The sequence below is a fragment of the Poromitra crassiceps genome, assembly GCF_964638095.1.
Source record: "Poromitra crassiceps genome assembly, chromosome: 14".
NCBI lineage: Eukaryota > Metazoa > Chordata > Actinopteri > Beryciformes > Melamphaidae > Poromitra > Poromitra crassiceps.
This window is the reverse complement of record NC_139633.1, coordinates 37,964,857-37,977,014: the sequence shown is the minus strand read 5'-3', so window position 1 is coordinate 37,977,014 and position 12,158 is coordinate 37,964,857. Positions and strand designations below refer to the sequence as shown.

Below are 12,158 nucleotides of genomic sequence, written 5' to 3'. Positions count from 1 at the left end.
GTATGATGATGACTGTGTGTGTGTGTGTGTGTGTGTGTGTGTGTGTGTGTGTGTGTGTGTGTGTGTGTGTGTGTGTGTGTGTGTGTGTGTGTGTGTGTGTGTGTGTGTGTGTGTGTGTGTGTGTGTGTGTGTGTAAATGGGGTAACATTGATTGATTGAATCCTCCTTATAGTGTATATCAGCCATCCTCAAAGTCCGGACTCAGACGCCGTCCTATCTGGACCGAGCCCTCTAACCTACAAATCATTGAATAGTTACATTTTCACAGAGCGTTTCTACTTTAACCAGCACAGGAAGCCAGGAAGCTCACAGACCAATGCATGTGCTGTAAATCATCACACGTGATTACATTACATTACATTACATTACGTCATTTGGCAGACGCTTTTATCCAAAGCGACTTACAATAACACATTTTTGTCAGCAATAGAGCAATCAACTACTGTAATACAGTCTATGACAACTACAACATCAACTACAACTAAATGCGGTAACATTGATTGATTGAATCCTCCTTATAGTGTATATCAGTGATCCTCAAAGTCCGGACTCCGGACGTGATGCTACTCAGCCAATCAACAAGCGAATCGATTCTGCCTGTTTCTTGCCTAGGCTGTGCTGCTGCTGCTGCTGCTGTGAGAGAGTGACACACGGACGGAGGAGAGCCGAGACTCTGAGAAATGCCAGAGATAGAAGTAATTTCACATGGCGTGCTCAAAAGAAACGAGTAGACCGTGAAAACAAAGCTTTAGTTTTAATCCAGAGCAGACTCATGTTCATTCATTGTTCTCACAAGCAGTTCAAAACCAGTATGTCTCATGTGAAGTGTGATGCGATCCTGACCAGCTGTCTATGGAAGCACCACACATGAGCAAACACACACTCAAATCCAGACTGAGGGCACACACACATTCACTGCCCAACAGCATGTGAACGATCGATAGATAGAAAGACAGACAGACAGACAGACAGACAGACAGGCAGACAGACAGGCAGACAGACAGGCAGACAGACAGACAGACAGACAGACAGACAGACAGGCAGACCAGAACCACCCGCCACAAGACCAGCTTCTTCCCAACCGCCATCAGCCTCACCAACAAGGCCCGGAAACCCCTTCCGCCAAGGACCTCACTAACAACCCCCCCCCCCCCCACACACACACACACACACACACACACACAAACTCACTACCTCCTCCTAAACTCAACTGAACCCCCCCCCCCCCCCATAAAACTGGAACTTGTATCTAATTTAATGCCTGTTTAACTGGGACTGTAAATTCATGTAAATTCCCTGCACATTGAATGCCTATTTAACTTAGCCTGTAAATTTCATGTACATTCAATGTAAACTCTTATTTAACTCCGACTGTAAATTCATGTAAATCCACTGCCTATTTAACGTCTATTTAACTCAGTCTGTAAATCTCATGTAAATTCAACGTAAATTCATATTTATTATCCACAGAACACTTCACCACTCATGTACATATTGTATATTTACTCGATTTGATTGCACTTGCAACGTTGTGATTGTCTTTAGTTATCTTCCTACTTCTTATCTCTGTATATTGATGTGACCACTACACTGCATACAGACACTAAGACAAATTCCTCCTATGTAACTTGCATACTGTGGCAATAAAAGTGATTCTGATTCTGATTCTGATAGTATTTTCTCCTTTTCTCATTCACTTTCATGTCACCACCTTCTCTCCCTTTAGGTCGTGTTACACTACAACAGACAGGCAGAAACATAACAGATGTATATTTGTTTTATGTTTTATATTTTGTGTAACCTAACAGCTGTATTCTATAGTCTGTATTCTGTACCCTGTTTTTATATTTGCCTTATAACATCTAGGGACAAACATTGCAAACTAGCTTAGGCTATAAATGTCAGGATATATAACAAAGACTGTTTCCTGTGAATGCTCTATGTTTATGTATCTGTCCCTATAGAAATAAACTTTTCAATCAATCAATCAAACACTGAGCTTATTATTATATTTTATTATCTTATTATTATAAACCAAACATCAAAAATAACATCTCCACCCTCTTTGCTTTGCTCATAACCCTTAAATATCGCAGTATAAAACATATAAAACACATTGTAATTTTTTTTTTTATTGAGACTGCAATTCCAATACAAAACAGCAGAGGGTGCTGCCCTGCCAGCTATAGTGCTGAATGCAGCATGCAACAACACAGACCAACACAAGCCTGCAAACTGCGCAGCCACTTCAAAGAATGACAGCAGCCTGCAGCCAGCATCACATTTCTGCTCAGAAATAATGATAAATAACCATGCCAAGAACTTATTGTCAATAAATATCAACCTTACCTTTAGAAGATCTTCTTTCTTGACTTTGTGATTGCGAAATTGTTAATTAAATCCTCAAAGTCTATTCCCTTGACTAGTTGGGAGTCAATAGCCATCAGGGAGAGCGCAGACAGTCGTTTCTGATTCATAGTCGTCCTGAGTTCATTCTTCACTCTTTTGAGTTGATAAGATCTCTCCCCCGGCTGCTCCTGCTGCTTGTCTAGCCTTCCATGATCCCCTTCGCCTGCCAGACCCGCCTTGTTGCCCTCCTCCTCGGCCTCGCTCACGCTGTTGTTGCCCCGCAGGTCGCTCTCCTCCTCCAGGTGCGTCTGCCGGGGCCGCGATGCAACTTCCCCCCGCTTGCTGCTGCCTCCTCCTCGCTGTTAGCTCCAGTCTCACTCCCCGAGTCCGACTCCGACAAGTGCCTGGCCTGTCGGCTGCTGCCCTCGGCCTCTCGTGCCTGCTGGTTCCCGCTTGCTGTGACCTCCGGTGTCGGTGTGGCTCTCGTTCCCGCCTGCTAGCAGGAATTTCTGACTTCCGGTCAGGACTTTTCAGAATAAAAGCTGTCATTAAAAATCGATAAAATACACAAATTGAAGTGATGTCACACAGATTGAATAAATACCCATGCAAACTGCACTCTAAATCAAATACATGTAAAATTCATTCTTGTTGATATTTGGGGGAGAAAAACACATTTTACAGCCTACGGCGCAGAGTCCAAACAGTAAAATGAGCCCATTTTGAAATATTGTTCAGAAATTCAAATTTTAATGCGTTGGGGAAAATTCACTGCAGTCATGTACATCAGTAGTCCCTCTATCATGCCTAACTAGTTGCTAACCCAAACAGGTGTAAAATTCACTCGTGTTGAGATTTGAAAAAAAAAACACTTTACAGCTGTTAGGACTCTGTGTGTGCAGGCCCGCTCCAACCCATTACGCAGAGTACGCAGACTGCGTAGGGCATCACGTGACTGAGGGCACCAAAAAAAAAAAAAAAAAAAAAAAAAATTTGGTGCCCTCAGTCAGGCCACTCACTGACCAGCAGGCCAGGCGCCGCCTACTGGTTTACTAGTGGTTTTATTACTTTATTCAGGGTGCATCTCATTGTAAAATTGGACTCGGCCCAAATTGGGCTTCAAACGGCCCAAATTGGGCTTCAAGCGGCCCAAATCTGGCTTCAACCGGCCCAAATCTGGCTTCAACTGGCCCAAATCTGGCTTCAACTGGCCCAAATCGGGCTTCAGACGGTCCAAATCTGGCTTCAAACAGCCCAAATTGGGCTTCAAACAGCCCAAATTTTTCGCCGCCGCCCTTCGGACGCCGGCACGCACGTCGGCCTGTATCGGCCTGGCCTGCTTGGTATCTAATGCCCGGCCTGAATTATGATCCCAGTCCGCCCCTGCTTGCATGTACAGTTTAACAATCACTTGTTTGCTGACATGTACAGTAATTCTAACAATTGTTTGTTTCCCACATGTAATGAAATGTGAGATACACTAGTATCGTTCATAATTAATGATTTTGCAGTCTTTCGTTTGACAGTTATTGAAAGTTTTACGGGGGGGGGGGGCACCACAGAACAATTACGCTTAGGGCACCCAAATGGCCAGGATCGGCCCTGTGTGTGTGTGTGTGTGTGTGTGTGTGTGTGTGTGTGTGTGTGTGTGTGTGTGTGTGTGTGTGTGTGTGTGTGTGTGTGTGCGCGCGCGCGTGTGTGTGTGTGTGTGTGTGTGTGTGTGTGTGGCCGTAGGCTGTAAAATGTGTTTTGCGCTCTGAGGCATTCGAGGGACTAAACAAGAGTCGGCTGACAGCAGCACCTGTGCTAGGCTGTCCCCTCGACAGTGGCGAGTTATTCCTCGACACTGACGCCAGTGACTGGGGAATCGGAGCAGTCCTCTCCCAAGTGCAAAGGGGGGAGGAGAGGCTTCTAGCCTATGGAAGCAGGATATTGTCACCTACTGAACAAAACTACTGCACCACCCGACGAGAGCTTCTGGCAGCGGTGGAGTTCACCTCCCTCCCTTCAGACAGTACCTGCTAGGGAGAGCATTCACCATCCAGACCGACCACAGCAACCTGCGCTGGCTGACCCGGATGCGGGAGCCGGAGGGCCAGCTTGCCCGCTGGCTTGAGAAACTGGCAGAGTACGACTTCAAGGTGATCCATCGTCCAGGGAGGCACCATCAGAATGCGGACGCACTCTGGAGGAGGCCCTGCCAGAAGTTGTGTCCATGCACCGTGCCAGAGCCTAACCTCGGTGAGCCGCCTCAACATCAGGGAGTGCAGTGCGATCTGGCTGAAAGTTCAAGTGAGACAGAGCTTCATCCAGTGGGGGTAGTGGTGGCTGACAGTCACTACATGAGCAGGACAGCTGCTAAGCCGGAGTTTCCTCTCATAAGGGTACTGAGCACATCAAGCGACGACAGCTGTGACTAAGCTCTGTCACATCCAAGCGTCCACATGGTGAGTGAGCCATCTCACACTAACCTCTTCTGTGGCTGGACACTAGAGCAGTTGAACAACGCTCAAGAGACTGACCCAGACATAGCGCCTGTGAAGAAGTGGATGGAGGAAGGGAGGGAGCGCCCCCCATGGGCCGATATAACCCCCTGCAGCCCTGCCACCAAAACCAACTGGGCACAATGGAAAAGGCTCTACCAGAAAGATGGAGTCGTAATGAGAAGATTTTACTGCACTGAAGGCAAGGTGTTTTACTCACAGATACTACTGCCTCGCGCCTACCTCCCCTCCATGATGGAACAGATGCATGACGGCCCTGTGGGTGGCCACTTCGGGGTGGAGAGACCCTGGCACACCTTAAAACCAGGTACGTTTGGTACAACATGAAGGACGATGTCAACTTGTGGTGCCACACCTGCACCAGTTGTGCGGCAAAAGCTCGCCCTAAGCAAACCCCCCAAGCTGCTATGGGCACTGTGTGAGTCGGTGCTCCTATGGAGAGGATCACAGTCGACCTGATGGGACCCTTAAACAAGACAGAGAGACACAACCGCTTCGTACTAGTGGTCAGGCCCGATTTTAGCTGCTACATTAGGGTGGGCTGGTAGGGGGCAACTTTGGCGGTAGGTTGCCAGAGGTTGTCGGTTCGGGGATGGGGATTAAGTTGCATTATAGTCAAATTTATAAAGAATGATTTGAAGCAGGGTGTAGAAGCCATTTCCAGAGTAAAGTGTAATTGGGGACACTAAATTGTTCCAGTAGGTGTCACCATTCTGTTTTGGGTCACCAAACTGTAAATAGGAACTTTCAGTCAGGTGACAGGCCAATGTTTACAAGACTATAATTATCAAAACTATTCGCAAACTAACTATGTAGGCTACAAACTAACTATTTACAAAACTATTGCTATATTTCCAAGACTTTTAGTCTCATTCAAACTCAAAATGAAAAGTGACAAAGAAAATAACTTTGAAAGCAGATTGACTTACCCTAAAAATAAATAAAAATCCTTCATCCAGTTTAAAATAATCAACTTCATAGCATTTATTTGTTTTTATTTGATGTACCAGGTAATGGGTTGATTATATCACCTTGGCTGCTTTGCCCAAATTGACAGCGGCACTGCTCCCCCAAGTGGTGGGAGGAAAACCAAAATAAAAGAACAGCAAAAAATGGCTCTTACACTATCATCTATCTATCTATCTATCTATCTATCTATCTATCTATCTATCTATCTATCTATCTATCTATCTATCTATCTATCTATCTATCTATCTATCTATCTATCTATCTATCTATCTATCTATCTCTGACAGAAAGGCGTAATCCAACGACGTTGCCACTTGGGTGGACATAACCTCGCGTCACCAGGCTCTTCTCGGGGAGAAAAGGGTGGACTTGCAACCATGCAACTAAATGAGCATAAAGTGTGAAGCTGTTACAATACAGTAGGTGGCGGTAATGCAACAATTAAGAATGCCAACCGCCATAAAACACCAGAGGAGGAGAAGAAGAAGAAGAAGAAGAAGAAGAAGAAGAAGAAGAAGAAGAAGAAGAAGAAGAAGGAGGAGAAGAAGGAGGAGAAGAAGGAGGAGAAGAAGAAGAAGAAGAAGAAGAAGAAGAAGAAGAAGAAGAAGAAGAAGAAGAAGAAGAAGAAGAAGAAGAAGAAGAAGAAGAAGAAGAAGAAGAAGACTGTTGCCCAGCGACCAATGGCAGGACGTCTGCATGTTTGCTAACGCTAGCTAGTGCTGTCAGATAGAGTAGCAGCATCTGCAGAGCTGCACATGTGGGCTGTTTATCTTTGTGCAAATGCCTCCAAAACGAAAAGGACCTTTGCAACTTGTCCAGAGAGACACGGACGACATCAAACGACAGGTTTGTTAGTAAACTATGGTTGAATGTAGCCTCAACGCGAGACTCATCAGAATGACTGATGAGTCTCTCGTTGAGGCTAGGTTGAATGTAGCCTGGTATCCAGCTCCATATGAATCACAGTTGTCAGCAGCACCTACTCTTCATTCAGCACTTTCATTGGGGCTGGTTACCAGGCTAGGCTGAATGCAGTCGCTTGAGTCTTGATCTACGAGCTGTGCTGTGTGTGAGTTCCTTTGTACCACGCTTCTGTATTTCACTGTGATGTTCTGTCGACACCAGGAAATGAAAGGTACCATGTAACGTTACAGGCGGCTGAACTGAAACAAAGTTTGTGTAGTAGATCCTGTCATCACGCTACCAGATAGGAGAGGTACTATGCACACACGTATCCAGATAGAACAGCAAGTCAAGTCAGAGCAATTCAACAGCCCAGTATCATTCAATTCAATATAAGAAAGAAAACTCAATTTCTTAGACTTTTAAAAGTAAAAAAAAAAAGGATCAAAACACAAGTGCTATGTTTTCGTTATCAAATTGGTTTCAACTTCAACAAATTCAATCATTCCATATACAAATTCAGAAAACAGAATTTAAATTCAATCGTCTGCTGGAACAAATCAAATCACTTTGAATCAAAGTCATTTACACAACCAAGATATTTTCTCAAGACTAGAATCATCAAAGTCGAGTCCCGAGTCACCAGAAACCTAGCCCCAGAAGTGACCCTACTACTGTACTCTGTATATTATATTTAATATATTCGTGCACATAGCGTTCCAATAGGCAATAAAGGGGAAAGGCTGTTCAAAACGCTCTCCTACCGGTCTCAGACGTCCGATTGCAGACCGAAGATATGATAGTCCTCCTACGGAAGCCAGTAATTTAGCCCACCTCGGCAGAATTTTCCAGCCCATAATTGTTAATACTTGGCCAATAAGTATGTAACATACAAAATAAAATTAACAGTAATATCTTCATTTAATGTAGAATGCAAAGGACATGTAGCTAGCTTGTTACACTCGCATTCCAGGAATATTGTTATTTACCGCGGCTCTTACTGTGGCTGGTTGGATGCTCCAAGCCAGCAAGCAGCACTCTGCTTTGGCTTGGAAACGGCTATCCGCCCGGAGGCACCCTCCCGGTCCTCTGCTCCGAGGCTCGCGCAGTGAGCCAGCCAGCGTCTACGCACTCCACAGCGCTGTATTTACATGATATTGTGTTTGTACACAGACTTATTGAAACGTGACCGGTAGCTTTCAGATTTGTCCGGTAAAATACATAATTTTGCGGTGCGGAGCGGTGCCGGCTTGTTCTGCCCCAAATCGAGTGGGATCCATAATGTGGATCACAGGCTATGTCCTGCCTCTCTAGCCTGTTTCAGTGGGAATACGTCACAAAGACCCATTTCAGCTTGTCTTTAAACTGTGTGTACTAGTCATTTGACTCGAATGGCCACCTCTGCTCTGGGCTGTTTCTCTAACCCAGGTTGACAGTCTGCTGCAGGATGTGCAGAAGAGTCGGTGTGGAGCCACTGAAGAGGCGTTTCACAGGTAAACAGACAGACCGACAGACAGACAGACAGGCAGACAGGCAGACAGACAGACAGACAGACAGACAGACAGACAGACAGACAGACAATGTGTCCAGTTAACAAACAGAACATGTGATGTCCATGACAATGTGTCCACTTAACAAACAGGTGTCGAGAATTGCAGACCTCGGCTCAGAAGATGATGGGAACACTGAAGAAGCTGACCAAGGTTAGTGCCATACTGTCATACTTTTAGATTACACTTAAAAGACGTCACCGGAGAAAAAAACGCTGATTTATTTGCACATGATCTCAAACATATTTGAAAACTGAATTAAAATCAACTCTCAATAACTGTCAAACTAAATGAATTCAAATCAACTCTCAATAACTGTCAAACTAAATGAATTCAAATCAACTCTCAATAACTGTCAAACTAAATGAACGCCTGCAAATTGTTTACAATTTTGGGATATGTGTGAGATCATGTGCAAAACAAATCAGTGTTGTTCTCCTTTTTTCTAAGATTATTTTTGGGGGTATTTTGTCTTGATCAGATAGGACAGTAGGCAGACAGGAAAGGTGGGGAGAGAGAGAGGATGACATGTGGCAAACGACCACGGGTTGGATTTGAACCCGGGTCGGACACGTGAAGAACAGCCTTTGTGGTGCGCGTTCTACCAGGTGAGCCACCAGGACGCCCAGAAGTTCTCCTTGAAGCCTAAATAAGCTGTAAAGAGTTCAGCAGTAGAATGAGCCTCAAGTTCTGCATCACAAAAATGACAAACAACTAATATGACCTGTTTTCTTTGGTCTTTTCCAGACAGTTTGATGTAACCCTACTATATTGTGTTGTGTCTGATCAAAGCTGACTCTTAACCTAAACTGAAACAATAACCTGCTGTCTGTGTTGCCGTCAGGCCGATGAGCCGGCTCCGGTGGGGAACTACGAGCAGAGGAAGCAGGAGGAGGAGAGACGACTGCAGGGCCTCATGGAGCATCTCCACAGCCTCTCTCTGGAGCTTTCACCTCCAGGACCCAGCGCTGCTGCACGGTAGGGGTGGGCCATATGGCCCTGAAATAATATCACCATATTTCAGGCTATTTCTGCCATAACCATATTCTTGACGATATGACAAAATATGTTATTATTAGTTTCAAGAACATGCAACAAAATAAGTGTGTTGTATTCAGCTTATGTTCAGACGCGGGAGTGGGCCAAATTCTTCCGGGTTGTTTTAACACTTCCGGTGGTCACGGCGCGAAATATAAAAGAACGTCAAATAAGAGAGTTGTTCTTGTAGCGGACAGTGCAGGGGTTAAAAAAAGAACGTAGCCTACTACTTTGAGCTCGGTACACAGCAAGCAAGTGGAGTATCCACTGTTAGCCAGGTCAGATAACGTTATCATCGACAATGACGGGCACTTTCTTGTAAAACATACCTGGACTCCAACAAAGAAAGCTTCAGATGGTTTTCTCTCCTCCGAGTGCAGCTCGAGCCACTTACATCTATAAGACCTGCAGATGTTAACGTAATTCCCTGGAATGCGAGAATTAACGAGCCAGTTACATGGCATTGCATTCTTAGACATTGCCGTTTGCTTTTATTTGGTATGTTACATACAATTGGCTAAATTATTAGTTAATTCAGAGTTAGATGCTATTGGAGCAGCCAGCCTTTTTCTTTCTTTTTTTGCCAGAAGTCGTCACACGACCACACAACCGGGTCAAATGGGCGTGGCTACATAAGGTGAATATGTCAGCAGAAACGTAACGTAACAGTTTGCCTTCAAATGTTCAAATATGCTTTAAGTATTACCATGGTTTGTTGAAGGAGGAGTTTCACCGGCAGGACGTAGCGCTTGGGAGGATTACGTTATCCTCCTCCTGGAATAGGCTCCCCGAACCGACCAGAGGAGGCACTAGTGCAGCGACCAGGACTCATATCCTCAATCCGGCTTCCCACCCGCAGACACGGCCAATTGTGCCTGTATGAATGAATGAATGAATGAATGAATGAATGAATGAAAATTTTATTTACGTGTCAGGACAATTTACATGACCCATCCCACATGGGATTATCAGACACATCAACATACAGTTATTTCCATATCTATTACGGTGCATGAACAATACAAAACTGTACAAACACACACACAGCACACGCGGCATCAGCAGCAAAACACAGATTTAACTACAATGTATATTAAGTAAAATATATGAATTATCTATCATATGTCATCTTTTTCCTCCTATCCCACGCATGAGAGATATATTCGGAAAAAGCAAAGATGTTGTCAAAGAGAAATTCAAGTATGGCACCTTCTTCAAAATCTAACAGGTTTAACTCAGGGGAGTGAACTTTTTTAAATAGTATCTCTCGTAAGTCATGATACAAAGGGCAATACAAAATAATGTATGTACGCCCGACAAACTGGAGGTAACACAGGGGCTCGAACCTGCGACCCTTGTGTTGCTATACGAGGAATCTACCGGTGTACTAGCCGGACGCTCGTCTGGTTAATTAACATTGCAAAGTCGTGTTAAGACGGTGTGGCTCTTTTTCCACATGCTTTGTTTTGATCCACAGTCACACCTCCAAGGAAGACAGCGAGGAAGATGACGACGATGACAGTGACGATGACGACGGTGACGTCAATGATGAAGATGAGAAGAGAGCAGTGAAGCCGCCTTCTCAGTCTGACCCTCGTATCTACACAGCACTCAGCGACTTCAGAGGAGAACAGGAAGGAGATCTTTCTGTTCAGGTGAGTTACTTCCTGTTTCCCAAAATCGCCCCTGCGAGGGCAGCATTCGGCCCACAAGGCATCGTGATGGTTCATCATTTCCTGCACATGGAGCAACATGGCAGAAGAAGCCATAAATAAATGATCACATTCATACAAACAATATTAGGATTTAGTCTTCAATGACATTAACTCATCGGTAACATCTAATAATCATCTACAGAGTATTTGTCACATTTCAACCGCTTATTAGTTGTAGTTCACATTCAACAATTCAACTGTTCAACAGATTTAGAGTTCTCACCGGGCCTGAAAATTCAAACCCCACCCGACCCGACCAGAGTAAGTTGAAGCCCGAGCCCGTCGTGCTGAGTCGGGTCCCGTCGGGCTGAAACTCTAAGCAGATTATCTATAGAGTCTATGTGACAATTGATGAACATACATGTTACACTAGGTTCAGGTGTGTGGAACAGGAAGAAACAGAATCTGTTTGTTAAATGTAAACTAATAAGCTTTTCATACAACATCTACAGACAAAGACAAACAGTTGAATTGTTGAATCTCAACTAGGGCTGCACAATTAATCGTATTTTCATCGTCATCGCAATATGAACATGCGCAATAAACACATCGCAAAGACTGCCTGAAACGCAATGAATAACAAAAGTGGTTTTATTTACACGCGTCATGCATTCCCACTCAGCATCGGATCATTTTGTCTTGTGTTGTAAATCCAGCGTACACCTTTCCCTTGCAACAGTGCGCTCCGCCCCTCTGCCAAAGCCCAAACACGCTGTGTGTAGTTTCAGCTAGAGTCAGTGTGTATTTCATTTCTTTATTCAGTGGGCATAGGCTATGTTTGGGGTCTATATTAGCATTATTAAAGCAGAAAGACATAGGAACTGTATAGCTAATATGCATGCTTTAATATCTGTTTATTTATCGCAAGTCGTATCGTCATCGCTATATTGAACAATGTTATCGCACATCGCAGATTTTCCTCATATCGTGCAGGCCCAATCTCAACTAATAAACTGTTACTATACTCTGTAGACTCTGTGTAGGTGGACTATCCAAATAAAGTGTTACCATCTCGCTAATCTTTTACTACTAAGGCCCCTTTCACTATTTCTATAAAATGGCTTCTTATAACCAGGTCTAATTTTCCATCTTCTCGAATAATCATGAAAAAGAGGTTTTCTGTAAAAAAT

General features: G+C 44.3%; 2 protein-coding genes across 2 annotated transcripts in view; both read left to right on the top strand.

The window, feature by feature from the left end:
- Nucleotides 1-12,158, top strand: part of LOC310789558 (NLR family CARD domain-containing protein 3-like) — a 708,349-nt gene that overhangs the window by 48,580 nt on the left and 647,611 nt on the right. The window lies entirely within an intron of this gene.
- Nucleotides 6,475-12,158, top strand: part of LOC310789526 (nephrocystin-1-like) — a gene marked incomplete at its 3' end in the record, with an annotated part of 59,061 nt that continues 53,377 nt past the window's right edge. The window contains exons 1-5 of the mRNA XM_083651162.1: nucleotides 6,475-6,668; nucleotides 8,154-8,218; nucleotides 8,368-8,428; nucleotides 9,120-9,253; nucleotides 10,791-10,968. Of these exons, the coding sequence (XP_083507288.1) occupies nucleotides 6,603-6,668; nucleotides 8,154-8,218; nucleotides 8,368-8,428; nucleotides 9,120-9,253; nucleotides 10,791-10,968 (504 nt within the window). The 5' untranslated portion in view covers nucleotides 6,475-6,602. The remainder of the gene's footprint in view (nucleotides 6,669-8,153; nucleotides 8,219-8,367; nucleotides 8,429-9,119; nucleotides 9,254-10,790; nucleotides 10,969-12,158) is intronic.